This window comes from Sinocyclocheilus anshuiensis, unplaced genomic scaffold (genome assembly GCF_001515605.1).
Source record: "Sinocyclocheilus anshuiensis isolate Anshui unplaced genomic scaffold, SAMN03320099.WGS_v1.1 scaffold2628, whole genome shotgun sequence".
Classification (NCBI taxonomy): domain Eukaryota; kingdom Metazoa; phylum Chordata; class Actinopteri; order Cypriniformes; family Cyprinidae; genus Sinocyclocheilus; species Sinocyclocheilus anshuiensis.
The window spans coordinates 69,733-88,290 of NW_015555904.1; the positions used below are offsets into that span (position 1 = coordinate 69,733).

General features: G+C 43.1%; 1 protein-coding gene across 1 annotated transcript; it reads left to right on the forward strand.

Annotated features, from left to right (window-relative positions):
• Positions 1–576: 576 nt before the first annotated feature.
• Positions 577–13,533, forward strand: unm_sa911 (un-named sa911). The gene is made up of 9 exons (XM_016470422.1): positions 577–759; positions 848–975; positions 3,457–3,566; positions 8,957–9,147; positions 11,146–11,388; positions 11,488–11,768; positions 11,964–12,176; positions 12,259–12,361; positions 12,624–13,533. The coding sequence occupies exons 1-9, from the start codon at positions 585–587 to the stop codon at positions 13,067–13,069; spliced, it is 1,890 nt and encodes a 629-aa protein (XP_016325908.1). The 5' UTR covers positions 577–584; the 3' UTR covers positions 13,070–13,533.
• The last annotated feature ends 5,025 nt before the right edge of the window (positions 13,534–18,558 follow it).

The following is an 18,558-nucleotide window of genomic DNA, read 5'->3' on the forward strand; positions in this document are numbered from 1 at the left end:
TCATAGCTCAGATATACAAGATGTCATTCCAGTCTGTGTGATCTAGTACCACAAAAAAGAAAAGCATCTTATCTTTTTATGTGGCTGCACATTCTGGAAACAATCCAAGCTTCTTGTATCTGCTGTCACGTGCTTTCCACTTTGCAGTTGCTGATTTTGAAAGTAAAACCAAGATTTAAATGTGTGTGTGTGTATGTGTATGTATGTTAGTGAACTCTACAGCCTGATGTGTCTTGATTGAAGCTCTAACAAAACATGTCCAGAACATCTAAGGTCTTTGTTTATGTGACATGATTAACTTGTATTTTATTACTTCTTTAGTGGAATCCAGCATCAACTAAACCCAGTCTGGTTAAAGACTGTAGCTGGGCACAAACAAATCTGACAGCATTTCTATGTGTCTTACTCAGCCTGCTTGTGTAGTTTGATGTGAAAGTGTGTTGTTAAAGCAATATTTTACACAAACAGAAAGAGGAAAGGCTGCTCGTGTGAGGAGTTACTGTACTGTCTAATGCAGGAGTATTGGAGTATTTCTCAGTGCGGTTGATTAAAGGAAGAGAAATGTGTTTGGGTCTCCAGTGGTCATGGACAAACCAGTGTGCTTGATTGACACGGCGTCCGATGGGAAGCTGTGTGTGCAGGGGTCAGCGTTGCAGGTTCTGGAGCAGATCCAGCAGCCCGTGGTGGTGGTGGCTGTGGTGGGTCTCTACCGCACCGGGAAGTCCTATCTGATGAATCGACTGGCAGGGAAGCAAACAGGTCAGCAGCACTGATGCCATCCAAACGCTCGTGCCCTTCAAATGAATGCATGCAAGTCATTGTGGGGTTTCTGGTGTGTGGTTATCAGGGTTTGCACTGGGCAGCACAATCGAGTCCAAGACGAAGGGCATCTGGATGTGGTGCGTGCCTCACCCCACTAAAGCAGAAACCACTCTGGTGCTGCTGGACACCGAGGGACTCGGGGACGTGGACAAGGTGAAGTAACAAATTTACCAAATTACTAGTGCACAAGGGTCCAATAACACTTTCACTTCTGCAGCAGAGATGACCTTAAATGTGACCTTTTATGCCCCTCTTTACAAGATGTAAAATTAGTCTCTAATGTCCCCAGAGTGTGTACATGAAGTTTTAGCTCAAAATACCCCACAGTAGAGCCCTGCACGGGCTCCAGCCGGGCCAAAAGGCTATAAAGGAAGCATTTACAATCTCACTCCCCCATGACAGCGCGAGGGCGCAAGAAATCACAAGATGCATCAGTGAATATATAGCCAAAGACCTACAGCCATTCTCCGTGGTGGACAGCGAAGGTTTTACGAGGTTAGTAAACACACTCGAGCCAAAATATAGAATCCCATCACGGCCATACTTTAGTCAAACGATATTACCAGCTCTCTACAGAGAGACAAGTGCTAAAGTTGTACAGAGCCTAAAACAAGCGGAGTGCATCTCACTCACCACAGATGGGTGGACTTCACAAGCTACTCAGAGTTATGTTACTATCACAGCATGTTATGACAAGTAAATGGGAGATGAAAAGTTTTGTCCTACAGACACAGGCTCTCTTTGAGTCACACACTGGACACAACATAGGCGAGGTGTTAAAATCCGTGGGAGCTAGACATGACAAATAACAACAATCACCTGGGCACCGCTGTTGTTAGTGACAATGCAAGAAACACGGGTGTAGCGGTGAAAGAGGCTGGTCTGTCCCCACACATAAAGTGTTTCGCTCACAGCTTAAACCTTGCGTCCCAGGCAGGTTTGAAGGTAAACCGTGTGAGTCATCTGCTTGGAAGAGTGAGACGTGTAGCAGCGTTTTTTCACCGCAGTTCAACTGCCACAGCTATGCTGACCTCCAAGCAGCATATGTTAAACTTGCCAGTACATAAACTGATAATGGATGTGGTAACACGATGGAACAGCTCACTTGACATGATTGAGCGCTACCTGGAGCAACAACAGGCAGTCGCTGCAGCCCTTCTGAGTGTTGAAGTCAGGCGCAGCGCTCGTGAAATAGACACTCTAGACACAGTGGAAGAAGCAGCACCGGGTAGCATGTAGTTGGACAGCTGGAGTCTGAAATTGACCTACCACAACGAGAACATGCAGCTGTGGGGGGTGTCTCTTCTCCATCCAAAAAGTCTGCTCTTGAAGATCTCCTTGGGGGTTCTTTTATTCAGGTGGACAGCAGAAGACATTGACACGTACCGCAAAGAGACCTCTATCTCACTCTCCGCTGGTCCTCTCGAGTGGTGAAGAAGCAACTCACATAGTTACCCACTGCTGTCAACCTTGGCCAAGTTATATCTCTCTGTCCCAGCAACCTCAGTCCCAAGTGAGAAGGTTTTTTTGACAGCAGGGGACATTGTAAATGCCCAGAGATCCCAGCTTCTACCCGAAAATTTTGATATGCTCATTTTCCTAAAAAAAACTGTCTCGGAGTGAGTGAGCGAGTCCGTGAGTAAATGAGTGAAAGAGGTGAGTGGGCGAATGTGTGAGTGAATCAGTGAGTGAGCTGACATACTTATTCAGCTCTAGCTCCAGCTGCAATAAGTAGGCTGCTAGGCTGTAGGTTGTTTTGTTTTCAAGAATTGACCCATCTCAAAGCCCACCCTCTTGTCTTGACCCTTCATTCACAATTGTTGCTTTCATAGCACAACAAAGCAACAGCATGTGATTGGAGGCAAAAGAAAAGAGGCCTTAAAATAGGTCAATTGAGGGAGGGACTCACAATCCTCAAAACCCGATTGTCTGAGATACTGGAAAATTTACTGTTTTTTTTTTGCACTTAAAAGTTGATACCTAATCTACGAGGTAGTTAGGTAGTAGCATAGAGAATGTTAGAAAAATAATGATGTTACCTGTTACCTCATACTATACCTCATACCTCTAAGCAACAGTTATGATTAGAGGATAAACAAAAGAGGACAGGATATGATGTGGTTAATTTGTTCATCATTGTAATGTTCAACCACTGTTTAATAAACACTTATGGTGTCTTCATTTGTCTTTTTTTTTATATTTAAATATCGCAATAAATATTGTATTATGAACTTAATATCACGATATTATCGTATCGTGAGATTTTGATATCATTACGTCTCTATTACATAGTATTACAGATAGTCAATCTAAAATGGTGACTGTGCAATAACAGCTGTCAACCAGCTTAGTATGCAAATGAGTGTCCAAACTTATTTTCCAAGTGCTTTTTTTTTTTTTTTTTGGTTGTGCATTCAGCATGTTGTTGGCTTTTGAGAATGGACAGATGTATTCAGTCTAGTGCTAGCTTGCTAGTTTGCTGTAAAGTCCAGGCCGGGACATCTCGACCTGCTTAAATGGAGCACTAAATGTTATAGCTGTGTGAGTACCTTTCATCGAGTTGAATGTGAATGCAAATTCAACGCTATTTCCAGTTTATTATTCTAACTTCACAAATGTGGTTCTGCATCTTAGGGGGACTCGAAGCATGACACAAACATCTTCTGTCTGGCTGTGTTACTGAGCAGCACTCTGGTCTACAACAGTCGAGGGACGATCGACAACAGGGCTGTAGAGGAGCTGCAGTATCCTTCTGAACATTTATCTAGATTTTAATTAATTAATTTATTAATTAATTCATTTATTTGTTTATTTGCAAAAGAAAGAGATTGTTCAGATGTTTACCACCATTTTACACAGGAAAAATGTGCAAATGTGCTTGCTTTGTGAATGCTTTATATCAAAAATATATTTATATAGTTGCATGTACTACAATGTAAAAACATGACTGGCAGAAGTTAGAAATATAGTTCAGTCATGAAACTCTAGATGGCGCAGGCTGACGGGTTGTTAACGTAACTGATGATATTCAGAGTCAAGTATACACAATATAAAGAAAAAACATGATAGACAGGCAAGTGTAATCACAATAACTTATTCCAAAAGTGACAAAAAGCAGTACCAAAGTAGTCCAAACAAAGTTAACATATAAAGCGTGAAAAGCAGTGGTCCTAGTACTGAGCCTTGTGGTACTCCATACTGTACTTGTGATAATCTACTCAAAACAATGTTGTGGTTGATAGTGTCAAACGTAGCGCTAAGATCGAGTAGCACTAATAGAGAAATACAACCACGATCGCATAAGAGCAGGTCATTTGTAACTCTGATGAGAGCAGCCTCAGTACTATGATACGGTCTAAATCCTGACTGGAAATCCTCACAGATACCATTTCTCTTTATGCCAACATAATTTTGTAGTCTACTTAAAAGAGTGTTGTGATCAATAGTATCAAGCGCAGCGCTAAGATCCAGTAGCACTAATAGAGAGATACAACCACGATCGAATGATAAGAGCAGGTCATTTGCAACTCTGATGAGAGCAGTCTCAGTATCATGATACGGTCTAAATCCTGACTGGAAAACCTTATAGATACCATTTTTCTCAAAGAAGGAACATAGTTGTGAAGACACTACCTTTTCTAGTATCTTTGACAGAAATGGGAGATTCAAGATAAGTCTGTAATTAACTAATATTCTTTAGGGTAAAGTTTTTTTTTTTTTTTTTTTTTTTAAAGAGAGACTTAATAAAAGCCAGTTTGAAGATTTTTGGGACATATCCTAATGACATTGACAAATTAATAATATTCAGAAGAGGATCTATGACTTCTAAAAGCACCTCTTTTAGTAGATTAGATAATATTGGGTATAACATACATGTCGTTGCTTAGATGATTTAACAAGTTTATATAATTCTTCCTCTTCTATAGCAGAGAATGAGTGGAATTGTTCATCATTGGATCTATAGAGGATTATCTGATGCAATAGTATCATTATTTGATAGTGATAGCATCAATTGGGAAATGTCTGTGCCTGCTGATGCTTTATTTTTCGTTAATTTAGACACTGCATGGAATAAATGCCTGTGGCTGTGTTTGTTTTCTTCTTTCCAGACGCTCCCAACTCAATACAATCCAGGAGGGCGGTGGAGCAGAGGCGGAACAGGGGGAGGGACAGTGGGCCAGGTCCATGTGGAAATAGAGAAACTGGGGACTGAGGCAAAGCCGGCAGAGCAGAGCACCAAGTCGGAGCAGGGAACCAGGGCGGAACAGGGAGCCAAGGCGGAGCCGGTGGAACAGAGGACCAGGGCGGAACATAGAGCCAGAGCGGAATCGGCAGAACAGGTGGAGCTGAGGACCACCACAGCAGACAGGTCCGGAGATCCCCACGGCAGAGCAGAAGCCCACCAGGGTGGAGAAAACAAAGCAGGAGCCCACCAGGGTGGAGCAGACGGAGCAGAAGACCTCCAAGGTGTAGGAGACCGAGTAGAAGCCGAGCAGACAGAATAGTAGCCCACCAGGGCGGAGCAGACGGAACAGGAGCCCACCAGGGCGGAGCAGACTGAACAGGCAGAGCAGAAGACCACCACGACGGAGCAGAAGACCACCAGAGTGGGACAGAAGACCACCAGGCTGGAGTAGATACCCATGGCAGAGACTGGGATCTAGGGAAAACTGAGACACACGAGACAGACAGAGCATTTATGGCCTCAAGGGCCAAGGCAGGGAACACAAAAAGTTCATTAGCAGGCTCATTGACTGAAACTGAACAGACGGAAGGTTTAACAACAGACTCAACAGAAGCATTTAGACAGACAGACAGCTCAGATTTAGATTCCTTGACAGAGACATAGAGGGAAACTGGACTGGCTGGTAGTTCTTGGATGGTCTCTATGGCAGTGACAGGGTTGACGGGGGAAAACTGAGACACACAAGACAGACAGAGCATTTATGGCCTCAAAGGCCAAGGCAGAGAACACAAAAAGTTCATTAATAGTTTCCCTGGTGACAACTGAACGGGCAGACAGTTCATAAACAGGCTCATTGACTGAAACTGAACAGGCTGACAATTCACACTCAGGCTCATTAGTAGAGACTGGACAGACAGATAATTCAGAATCGGGTCCATTAACAGTGACTGGACGGACAGACAGTTTATAATTAAATGCATTGGCTGGAATAGAACTGGCAGATAGTTCACAATCAAGAGCATTGACAGAGGCTGAAGTAGACAGTTCAGTGACAGAAACTGGCAAGACAGACAGTTAAAAATCAGACTCATTGAGGGAAACTGGACTGGCAGGTAGTTCACAAACAGATTCATGGGCTGATATCCCATATAGACTGACAGCTCAAAATTTGTTGTATTAACTGAAGCTGGACTGGTAGACATTTCAGTGACTGAAACTGGACAGACGGATGGTTCAACAACAGACTTAATGACTAAACCAGGACCGACAGATAGTTCAAATTCAGACTCAATAGAAACATTAAGAAAGACAGACAGCTCAGGTTTAGATTTCCTCGATGACTAAATCAGGACCTACAGATAGTTCAAATTCAGACTCAACAGAAGCATTTAGACAGACAGACAGCGCAGGTTTAGATTCCTTGACAGAGACAGGCAAGACAGACAGTTCGAAATCAGAGACATTAGTTGAGACGAGACGGAGAGACAATTCACAATCAGCCACCATAGCTGGTTCAGAACAGGGCGAGGGTTCAGAGATGGCCTCCTCAGCCAGTTCAGAGTAGGACAAAAGTTCAAAAGTGGCTTTCGTACCCATGACAGGACAGGCAAAGAGCTCACAGACAGCCTCCATAGCCGTGAGAGGACAGGCAGAGGATTCACAGACGGCCTCCATAGCCATGACAGGACAGGCAGAGAGTTCACAGACGGCCTCCATAGCCGTGAGAGGACAGGACGAGGATTCACAGACGGCCTCCATAGCCGTGAGAGGACAGGCAGAGGATTCACAGACGGCCTCCATAGCCATGACAGGACAGGCAGAGAGTTCACAGATGGCCTCCATAGCCGTGAGAGGACAGGACGAGGATTCACAGATGGCCTCCATAGCCGTGACAGAACAAACAGGAAGTTCACAGTTGGATACTACTGACACCTCTGGAGGTTCTACAGCAGTACCATCAGGAAATAGGGAGAGTTCATTAATATTCTCTTTAACAGGACAGGTACAGCGTTCATCAACGGTTTTTTCGACCACGACATGACAGGCTGAGAGTGCATTGCTTGGCGCCACCACCGTACAAGGAGCTGAAGCGAGCTCCGCCACCTCGGGAGGTTTTGCAGCACACGCCGCCACCTCTGGAGAAGCTGCAGTGGGCGCCATTGCCTCTGGGGAAACAACAGCGAACTCCACTACCTTGGGAGTTTCTGTAGCATCAGCTGCCACCTCTGGAAACATCATAGTAGGCGCCGCTATTTCAAGAGTCTCAGTGGTGGTGTATGCAGCCCATACACTCCATAAAGCGATTCCCATTATGGGAAGCGCTACAGACAAGGGAATCAGATCAGGAACAGGAGGGCTAGAGTGAATGAATTTGGGGATACCAGCTCCGACTGCTGACACCAGTGGTGGACTCTGGAAACATCATAGAAGGCGCCACTGTTTCAAGAGTCTCAGTGGTGGTGTATGCAGCCCAAACACTCCATAAAGCGATCCCCATTATGGGAAGCGCTACAGGCAGGGGAATCAGATCAGGAACAGGAGGGCTAGAGTGAATGGATTTGGGGATACCAGCTGCGACTGCTGACACCAGCGGTGGATCCTCCACGCTGGATGCCAGTCTGGGATACTGAAGACCTGACCTCGAAGATCTGAGTGCAACAAACGGGAAGTGACGAGACTCTGGACGATCAGCTGTGACGTGACTCTAGACGAACAGCTGAGACATGACATGACTCTGGATGATCAGCTGTGACGTGATGAGACTGGAAGATCAGCTGTGACATGACGTGACTCTGGACGAACAGCTGAGACGTGACTTGACTCTGGATGAATAGCTGAGACATGAAGCGACTCTGCACGAACAGCTGAGATGTGACGTGACTCTGGAAGATCAGCTGTGACTTGTGACTGTGACCGGCCCGATCGCGATATCGTGTTCCTTCTCCGCGACACCCACAGTGAATAGAGAGCCAACAGTCAACAAAGCAAAGTCCAAAAAACAACTCAGTGACGAACGCGGACCCTCGCGTCTAAGCTCAGATCATAGAGGTTGATTAAGGCCATCACAAAAAAAATTATATCAAAAGACAGTCCGGTACACATACAGGCAACCAAGGATATGTCATTAATATTTTTCAAAAGTGACAAACCATTGACATTATATGTAATTTGTGTATTTGGAATACAAAACAGGAGACAAGACAGCCTTCTGGGACCTCAGTATTTACAATGACGCTACTAGATTTAAAAATTCATTAACTGAGTGTGGACACTGTTCCTGAACTGATACCTGAGCTCTCTCCATCATCGTGTTGAGCCTCTGCCACAATGCCCTTGCATTTCTCTGGTGAACCTCTCCTCCATATTATCTTTATTACAGTGCTTGGCAAGCTTGGTTTTAGTATTACATTATTGCATTAAATTCTATTTTAGTGCAAAAACAATGAAACAAATAAAACAGTACAAATATACAACAGTATTACATAAATAAAACAATTAAATGTTTGAACAATTACATAAATTCTATTCATTGTATGATTTTAAGGTGTAGTCTTGTTCAAAATTTTGTAATACTTTTGTAATATATAATTATGTAAAATTGGCACCAGAAGTCACAAAGAACAGAATGAAATGTTATAATCAATAACTGACTCAACTGCGTTAAATACAATTGAAAACATAATCTGACTGATCATAAATACAACAGAATCAACCAATAAATTCCATAAGGCACTTCCATTCACAGATTAAATAAGGATTTGTTAATGTGTACATCTGTAAAGTTGTTCATTCATAAATTATGTTTTAGATGCTGTTAAATCAATATTATAAATTTGATTGTCTATGTAAATGCACATGGTAGAACCACACTTAATGTAAAATACATACAAATACTAATTGAATCATGTTGGACAGTCACTTTGTGTTCATACCTAAACAAACTGTCAGATATGTTACTGAACTAACAGAGTGCATCAAGGTCAAATCATCAGACGAGGATGTTGATGATTCAAATGAGTTTGTGAAGTTCTTCCCTAGTTTCATCTGGGCAGTGAGGGACTTCACCCTGGAGCGAAAGATTGATGGCAAAGATGCAACAGAGAATGATTATCTAGAGTTTGCTCTGAAGCTGAAACATGGTAATTTAAGTATGGTACAAAAGATTATTTTAAGAGCCCTCACAATCACGATCACAATGAGCTCTTGTAATGAGTTTTTTAATGGTTAATGGTTAACTTAATGGTTTATCAACAGATCTTTCTTACACTTACATCACTTATTCTGGTTCTATTTAAGATCCAAGTTTTGGGTGTACTGCAGTTTGTTTAAATTGACTTATTTAAACAAAGACAAAGATATCAGTTTCAAATCAGTTTTTCTACTACTGAAAATTATAGCATAGGATGCAACTTTGCAATATGTCTAAAGGAGAAAAATCCTAACTATGTTTCACATATCGGTGAAATTTCAAAAAAAGAATTCAATATCACCCTTCCAAGATCAAGATCATTCAGTTTTATTTGAAACTCTAGTACAGAGCCATCAATAGTTAGAGGTACTGAGCCAGTGTTATGGAGCTGGTGAGGTAAGCTGAGAAGCATAATCTTATCACTGTTTAGACAAAGAAAATTGTTAGCCATTATTTTTATTTTTGTCAGAAATACATTTAAAATAAATGAATCAGCCAGACTTACAAGTCAGATCTACCGAAAATTGGTGAAGGCTACCATGCAAGGTGCCATAACCCAACCATCAGGAGCAAGTGATGTTCAGTGTCTTGCCCAAAGACACATCATCAATTGGTTAGTTAGGTGAAACTGGGATTCAAGCTGGGAATCCTAGTCAACCTATCTCCAAGTCAACATATCTACTCCCTGAACCAGTGTTGTTCATCCACAGCAGATAGTGTTCTCCCTGTTCCAACTCTAGATCAGTGGTTCCCAATTCCAGTCCTTGCGACCCCCTGCTCTGCACATTTTGTATGTATCTCTTACACTTTAGATATTTGTTCTATTCGACCATAAGTGCTTTGTAAAGTGGACATCACAGGATATTTCACCATGATTCCAGTTGGAAGGGAGCGTATATGTTCCATTTAAAGGGCATTAATGTGTGCGAGATGTGAATTTAAATAGTATTTATTTACACAGGTGTATATTATGTCACTTCTCTAGTAAGTTTTGTCTGTGTGAAGATGCTGCAGACTGCGGCTTACCGTAAATCCGTGAACGATTGTTCTGAAGTGAAGTAAACTTCAGTGGATTTCCCATGCTCAGGGAGTATGGAGCAATCAACACTGTGGTAGGGACCATGTCAGTCGGAACACAGTTCATTCATGAAGCTCTCTTACAACGAGCTGGTTATCTGAGTTAGGTGTGTTCAATAAGAGAGACATGCAGGGCTGCCAACTTGTGCCAAAATGTATTATTATTATAAAAAAAAACAATTTTTTTTTGCCAAATTGCTTTTGGGTTTTCTTACGGTTTTCTACGAAAACACGTTGTAAATAGAATCTTTTGGCGATTTCCAGAGCGCAAACGCAAATGCGCACAGGAGCCTTTACCAAATCTATTTCACCAATATCCTATTATTACAGTTTTAACTGGAGGTGTTTTGACTGCGTGAGAAAATGGATGTGAGGGGTGAGAAAAGTGTCAATTGCGTGAGTCAGCGTGAGAGTTGGCAGCCCTGGACATGCAAAATATGCAGAGAAGTGGTATGCAAGGACTGGAATTAGGAACCACTGCTCTAGATCAGGGGTGCTGAAAACTCCTGGAGGGCCACTGTCTTGCAGTTTAGCTCCAACTTGCCTCAACACACCTGCCTGGAAGTTTCTAGTATGCCTAGTAAGACCTTGATTAGATGGTGCAGATGTGTTTAATTGGGGTTGGAGCTAAACTCTGCAGGACACTGGCCCTCCAAGAGCAGGACTGGATACCTAGATAATAGCATAAATGTATAATACACTGTGGATGGAAAGGGTTCAAAGTGGAGAACAAAGAAAAATTCCAGTGACAATGTGGCCCAGAAGAGTAGCTGAATCGGCTACACTCTGCTCAAAGGACAGACACACTTTTTTTTAACTTTACAAAACTCTAGAACTGAGAAAAGCTACAGCTTGTGTTCATCTCTTCTAGGAACATCAAAAAAAGTGATGGAGTACAACCTTCCCAGGGAGTGCATTCAAAAATTCTTCCCCTCCAGGATGTGCTTCACGTTCCCGTTTCCAACCGCCCCAGAGAACGTGTCTCGTCTGGAGAGATTGGATCCTGCTGACCTTTCCACTGAGTTCCTGGAGGTTACAGGACGTTTCTGCAAGTTTGTCTTTGACAAGAGTCATGTGAAGAAGCTGAAGGATGGATACACAGTCACTGGCAGAGGTGATTCAGAAGTTCATGTGAAGAGCTTGCATATGTGCTTTCAGTGGAATTTCTATTGCTCAATCATTTTGTTTGACTTCTTTCCTACTTTTTAAAAAGTTTTGGGTCATCTAGCAAAAACATACGTAGACACCATCTCTAGTGGGGCTGTGCCGTGTCTGGAGAATGCTGTGATCGCCATGGCAATGATTGAGAATCAAGCTGCGGTGAAGGAGGGGCTTGAGGTGTACCAGAGTGGAATGGAGAAGCTGAAGAACTCCTTCCCTCTGGAATTAAAGGTTGTGTCCTCGGAACACCAACGTCTCAGCAGCATGGCAACACAAACCTTCATGACTCGATCTTTCAGGGACACTGATGGGAAGCACCTGAAATCTCTAGAGGTTAGCTGGATCTCTCTCTGAGGAGGTCCTTTGAGCTTACTGATAGAGAGATGTTCGTTCAGAGTAGTGAATGAGATCTGGACATTCTCCCTGATTCCTTCTTCTCGTATATGTCATTCTGTGCTGAGAGTGTTATTCCAAATAAACAAGCCCTAAGTCACCAAAGAACTGAAACACTGTCTGTATGTTTTTTAGGAAAAAGTTAATGAACTCTTTGATGGATACCTGTGCCAAAATGAGCAAGCTTCAAAGAAAAGATGCGAGGATCTCCTGTCATCCCTCTCAGCAACAATGACTGAAAAACTCAAACAGGGCATCTTTGCTAAATCTGGTGGCTATGATCTCTTCTGCAAGGATCTGGAGGACATTGTGAAGAAATACAACATCCAGACCAATAAAGAAGTCAAGGTCTTGTCTATATCGCACAAGTTAATGACATTTTAAAACATTTTGTTCTGATATAGCTTCTAAGGTCTGTGTGTGTCAACAGGCTGAAGTGGTCTTAGAGGGGTTTCTGAAGCAGAAGTCTGTGGATTCTAAAGCTATTCTGCAGGCCGACAAAAAACTGACTGAGAAGGAAAAAAAGATTAAAGGTAAGAGTTCCCCATTCTTTACTTGTGAAAGAAGTGCTCAAAGATTTACGTACTTGATAAGCTTCAAATGCAATAAATAGCACTAACATGTAGCAATAAATAAAACAAAGTCTTTCACAGAAGTGTAATGAATAATTTTAAATATTTTACCTTGCAGTTTATATCGGCCTTACAATAAAATAGACCGTTAATCTCATGGTTTGAGTCTTTTCTCTATCTGTAAAGCATATCTTTCCTTCTTCTTCTTTTTGTCAATGACCAGAGGAAACAGAGAAAGCCATACTCCTGGAGCAGGAAATCAAAGCTAAAGAGGAGGCGCAGCGACAGTTACTAGAGAAGATGGAAGCAGAAAGACAGAGTAATGAAGAGAGGATGAGACAGATGAAGGAGAAGATGGATGAGGAGATGAGGCTTCAGAGAGAGGAGGCCGAGCGTGCCATGGACAGCAAACTGAGGGAGCAGGCCGCTCTGCTGGAGAAGGGCTTTCAGGAGAAGGCTGACAGGATGAGCCAGGAGATGGAAGTGTTCAAGAGACAGAACACTGAAGCTGAGAGTAATAGAGCTCGAGAGTTTGCAGAGCTGTTGGAGAACTCCAACAAGAGACACGAGGAGTCTATGGCTATGATGATGCAGCAGCACCGTGAACAGATGAAGGCTTTACAGCAGCAGATGAGTGCGCGCTGTTCAGGTGGATGTTGCATCTTGTGAAATGCATTGAGAGGCATGTAATTGTACAATGCAATTTACTTACTGTAAAATTATTTTGTACCACTACATATAACAGCATTGAAAGTATTGTTTCCATATACAGTTAAACTACAATTAAACTGAGTGCTATCATTATTCAGATATGTAATTGACCCTTCGCAAAGACCTGCCCCCTTAGTTACCGTTTTGTGGCTCTTTAACGTATCGCTGTAACGTCTCAGATCAAGCAGCACATGAACCGACCATATCTTCGTTTTTACTAGTTATAGCACAAAATAAACATGAATGAACATCAGAAGGTATTTTGTATCTCATTTCAACCACAGAGAGAAAATACACACCATTTTTCAAGTTCAAGTCCACTGAAGTTAATCTACTCTCCTTTCTGGTTTGTTTGACCGACAAAATTGCAGATTCTGCGTTATGACTGGTCAGACCTCCTGTCAATCGAACTCCCGGGGAAGGGTGAATTGAGACAAATGAGTTAATTACACATTTAGATTCTCATTTTCATTGTTCATCTTTTCTCTGAATCTGACGTCTGTATACTCCACTGAACTATACAAATAAAAATAATGATGTCAAGGGAGATTATCAAAATATGCAACATAAGTTAGGCTCAAAATGTAGGAAAGAGGAGGCTAATGTGCATAGGCTGATTAACTATATGGACAACTGGGCAAGTTTTCAGGGGGGCACAATGCAAACTGTTTCTCCAAGACAAGCGATGCATTTACAAACATCTTTCTTTGAATGATTTCCCAAAAGTTCCTTCCCGCTCCATGTAATATCTGCTCTATCCCCGGATCAATGCATTAAAGCATTCACGCTGGGAGCATGCTGTGCCGTGACGTGTCCCATTCAGAGAAACACCACAATCAGGCATGTGTGAATCCACTACAGAGCATCGGCAGTGAACTTTAACATAGCCAGTGGCACACAAGAAAGGGGCAGAGAGAATTGAGTATGTTTTTACCTTAATTTTCAGTTCAAAATGTCTCAAAATTACATAGCTATCCACCTTTTTTTGCAACACAGAAGCTCTTTTCTGTGAATGTGAGAGACTTCAAATTCATTAGCTGTTAATTACCTTTTTCCTAGCGAGGCTACTGCATTTCCAGTTTGGGGAAGTTCCCCTCAAAAGACTGAAACAAATCATTTCAAAATCATTAGGTTGTGATATGTTAAGTACTGTAATATGATAAATATAAGTAATATGATAAAAAATACTAGTTTCCAGTATGAAGTAGTATAATGAGCCGTTTTGAACAGCTACAATTAACTGGAAGTGGATGACATCCAAAGAACATTCAAGTTACAATGGTCATGCCGCAGTTACATAAAAATTAAGTTGGATAGTGTAATAAATGTTTATTGCACACAAGGCCATGTAGCTTTGGAGAACAAAACATACTTTTCTATTTTTTTTTTTTTTACTTTTTTTGAAGGGAGCAAAACATTTGAAAATTATTTTGTTAATTAAATATACGCGAATGAGCTGAGGACAACAATGACTCAAAAAAGCTACCAGCATTTTGTTTGTTGGTCACAGATCTGAAATGGTTAACAGTTTGGATTTTCAGGATGTGATGTGAATAACCCATTATAACTGCAATATTAAATGGGACCTATTATGCCACTTTTTACAAGATGTAATAAAACTCTCAGGTGTCCATTGTGTGGATGTTGGCCACAATTATTGGCACCCTTAGAAATTCTTATGAGTAAAATATCTCTGAAGTATATTCCCATTCATATTTACATTTTTTAGCACACCAGGGTGACTAGGAGCATGAAAATGTCCAGCCATTGCTTCCTGTTCCACTGGATTATAAATATGAGGAACACAAAGGCCAAATTCCCTTAATCATCCATCACAAGGAGTAAAACCAAACAATATAGTTCTGATGTGCAGAACAAGATTGTTGAGTTTCACAAAATAGAAAGTTGCTGTAAGAAAAGAGCTAAAGCATTGAAAAATCCCCATTTCCACCAAGAGGGCAATAATTAAGAAGTTCCAATCAACTAAAGATGTTATAAATCTGCCTGGAAGAGGACGTGTGTCTATATCGTCCTAATGCACAGTGAGGAGGAGAGTTTGAGTGGCCAAAGACTCTCCAAGGATCACAGCTGGAGAATTGTAGAGATTAGTTGAGCCTTGGGGTCAGAAAACCTAAAAAAAAATATCAAACAGCCCCTACATCACCACATGTTGTTCGGGAGGGTTTCAAGAAAAATTATTCTCGCTCATCCAGAAACAAACTCCAGCATATTCAGTTGTCAGATACGACTGGAACTTCAAATGGCACTGGCTTCTATGGTCAGATGAAACTAAAAAAATAGCTTTTTGGCAGCAAACCCGCCAGATGGGTTTAGTACAAACAGGGATAAAAAGTACCCCATGCCCACGGTTAAATATACTGCTGGATCTTTAATGTTGTGGGCCTGTTTTACTGCCGGAGGTCCTGGACATCTTGTTCAGATGCATGGCATCATGGATTCTATCAAATATCAACAGATAAAAAATCTAAACCTGCCTGCCTCTGTTAGAAATCTTATAATGGACCATGTTTGGATCTTCCATCAGCAGAGTATTCCAAAACAAACATCTCATTAACACAAAAATCGGTCACTGAGCACAAAATGAAGCTTCTGCCATGGCTGTCCCAGTCCTCTGACCTGAACTCTATAGGAAAAAAAATGGGGTGAACTGAAGAGAAGAAGCACCAACATGGAGCTGTGAATCTGAAGGATCTGGAGAGATTCTGGATGAAGGAATTGTCTCTGATCTTTTATCAGGTGTTCTCCAAACTCTTCAGGCATTATAGGAGAAAACTCAGAGCTGTTATCTTGGGAAAAGGACATTGCAATAATTGTGGTCAACATGAACTAGAGAAAGCATTTATTTCACAATGAGATTTCCCCCCCAATTTCAGTTGTTTTACTTCAATGATAGGTTAGAATTTTGTGAATTTTTTGAATGAAAGATCAAAAAGATAAACAATGCAGATTTATTTTCACAACCGCCTTTGCTCATATTTACCAAGGGTGCCAATATTAGTGGAGGGCACTGTATATAATTTTAAAAATGTCTATTTTAAGTGGAATCAGAAACAGGATGTTCCCCTTCTAGGGAACTCCACACTGCGCCCCCTAGGGGGCACTATGGGGAACGCAGCCTGCATGACCGGTGTCTGAAGCACATGTGAAACAACGCCAATCTATTGGCCCACATGGCCCATGATGTCATAGGTGCCCGGAAGTATAAAAGGCCACCTGCTGAATACGTCATCCTCTTTGCTGTCTTCAGGAGCCGTCTGTTTGAAGTGCATGTGAGAGACCAAGGCAGGTGAGCACTGTGGAAAGTGTGTACCTCTGTGCCCGAGCTTTCTGTCACTTGAGGACACGCACAATCTATCTGTCATGTGTCTTGGTCAGGAGCTTGCTCATTGTGAGTGTTATCCAATGAGAAGCTCTATTTGTATTTGTCCCTCTTCTCGAGAGATGAGTGACAAGTGTTTGCATCTCGCGGTTCGGGTCCCGCTGTTGCCGAGGCATGGCAAAGACTCGGATCGCAGGATTCACGGGGTTGAGATGCTCTTTTTGGGTTATCGGATCCCATGGAAAGCGCTCGAGTCAAGTAGCGCTTTAGGGGATGTGTGCCTCCATGTTAGGATTCTAACACTCGAGGGCATGTCCTGCTTTCGCATTTGACACGGCGAAGAGCACACGCGTTCAGAGTGTTCCAGCTCGGAGACTGGAGCGAGAGGGTTCGTTGGCTGCCTGGGTGACCTGATCCCGGAGAAGCGTGAATGGAGTCCAGAAGGGTGAGACGCAGAGCGGTTGGTACATAACTCCTCCCCTATGGACCTCCCGGCGGAGTGGATTCCTCAAGAGTGGCGGCACGAATCTGATCATCCAGGGCCCATTCGATAGGGCACACAAACACAGTGGGAGAGAGGATGGGCTCTGGGCTTTCAGGAGATGGATCAGGTTGGTGAAGGCGGTAAAGAGCATCCGCTTTAAGGTTCTTGTGGCTGGGACGGTAGGTTACCGTGAATCTGAAGCGTGTAAAAAATAAGGCCCACCGTGCTTGTTGTGGATTGAGGCGTTTTGCATCACAAAGATATTGGAGGTTCTTATGGTCCGTGATTACTTCAAAAGGGTGTTGAGCTCCCTCCAGCCAGTGCCGCCACTCTTCTAAAGCAAGCTTGATGGCCAATAACTCGCGGTTCCCGGTATTATAATTTTTGCTCTCCCGGGGACATCTTCTTGGAAAAGTACGCGGATGGATGGAGTACAGGGGGTTCACCCTTCCATTGTGACAGTACAGCCCCAACTCCCAGGGTAGAAGCGTCTACCTCGACTAGGAAGTGGTGGTTGGGATCCGGGTGAGAGAGGATCAGTGCTGTGCAGAAGGCGGATCTCAGCCGCTGGAAAGCAACTGTGGCGTCAGGCGTCCAAGACAGGGACTTCGGTTTACATCGGAGGAGAGAGGTAAGAGGAGCAGACAGTTGACTGAAGTGGGCTATAAATCGGCGATAGAAATGTGCAAATCCTAGAAACCTCTTCAGCACCTTGACCATGGTAGGTTGAGGCCAGCTTCGTACAGCATCCACCTTCCTCTGGTCTATTTGCACTCCCTCTGGTGTGATGATATAGCCGAGGAACTGGATTGTGGATTGGTGGAACTCACATTTTTCTAGTTTAAGATACAAGTGATGCTAGCGGAGGCGTTGGAGCACCTGGGTGACATGCCAACGATGTGCTTCAAGATTGGGTGAGTAAATGAAAATATTGTCGATGTAGACTACGACAAACCGGTGGAGCATGTCTCTGAATATCTCATTCATGAAGTTCTGGAACACAGAAGGTGGGTTTGAAGGCCATACGGCATCACCCGGTACTCATAGTGACCGGAAGGAGTTACAAAGGCGGTCTTCCACTCATCGCCTCTTCGGATGCGGATCAGATTATATGCACTGCTCAGATCTAGTTTAGAGAAGACATGGGCGCCTTGGAGTTCTTCTAAGGTGGCTGGTACCAGAGGAAGAGGATAGGTGAACTTGATGGTATGGGAGTTGAGGATTCGATAATCAATGCAGGGACGTAAACCCCCGTCCTTCTTTGCCACAAAGAAGAAACTGGACGCTGCAGGTGAGGTAGAAGGATGGATGAACCCCTGTTGCAGTGCTTCGTGAATGTACTCCTCCATGGTGGCTCGCTCCGGGATCAAGAGAAGGTAGACACGCCCCTTTGGTGGTTTGGCCCCAGGCAGCAGGTCGATAGCGCAGTCCCATGGCCGGTGAGGTGGAAGTTGGGTAGCCGCGACCTTACTGAACACGTCCTGGAACGCATGGTATTCTGCTGGTATTTGGACAGAGCATTAGGAGGCAGGACTTTCGATGGTGGCGGAGCTTGGGTGCAGGTAAATCTGTTACACATCTCCTGAGACAGGATTCACTCCGCTTAAGCACTTCTCCGGAAGT

Bases quoted from the DNA above. Each gene is read 5' to 3' on its own strand.
- unm_sa911 (XM_016470422.1), top strand. From the start codon at position 585: ATGGACAAACCAGTGTGCTTGATTGACACGGCGTCCGATGGGAAGCTG. The intron at 760-847 runs GTCAGCAGCACT...TGTGGTTATCAG, and splicing joins ACTGGCAGGGAAGCAAACAG to GGTTTGCACTGGGCAGCACA. The intron at 976-3,456 runs GTGAAGTAACAA...TCTGCATCTTAG, and splicing joins GACTCGGGGACGTGGACAAG to GGGGACTCGAAGCATGACAC.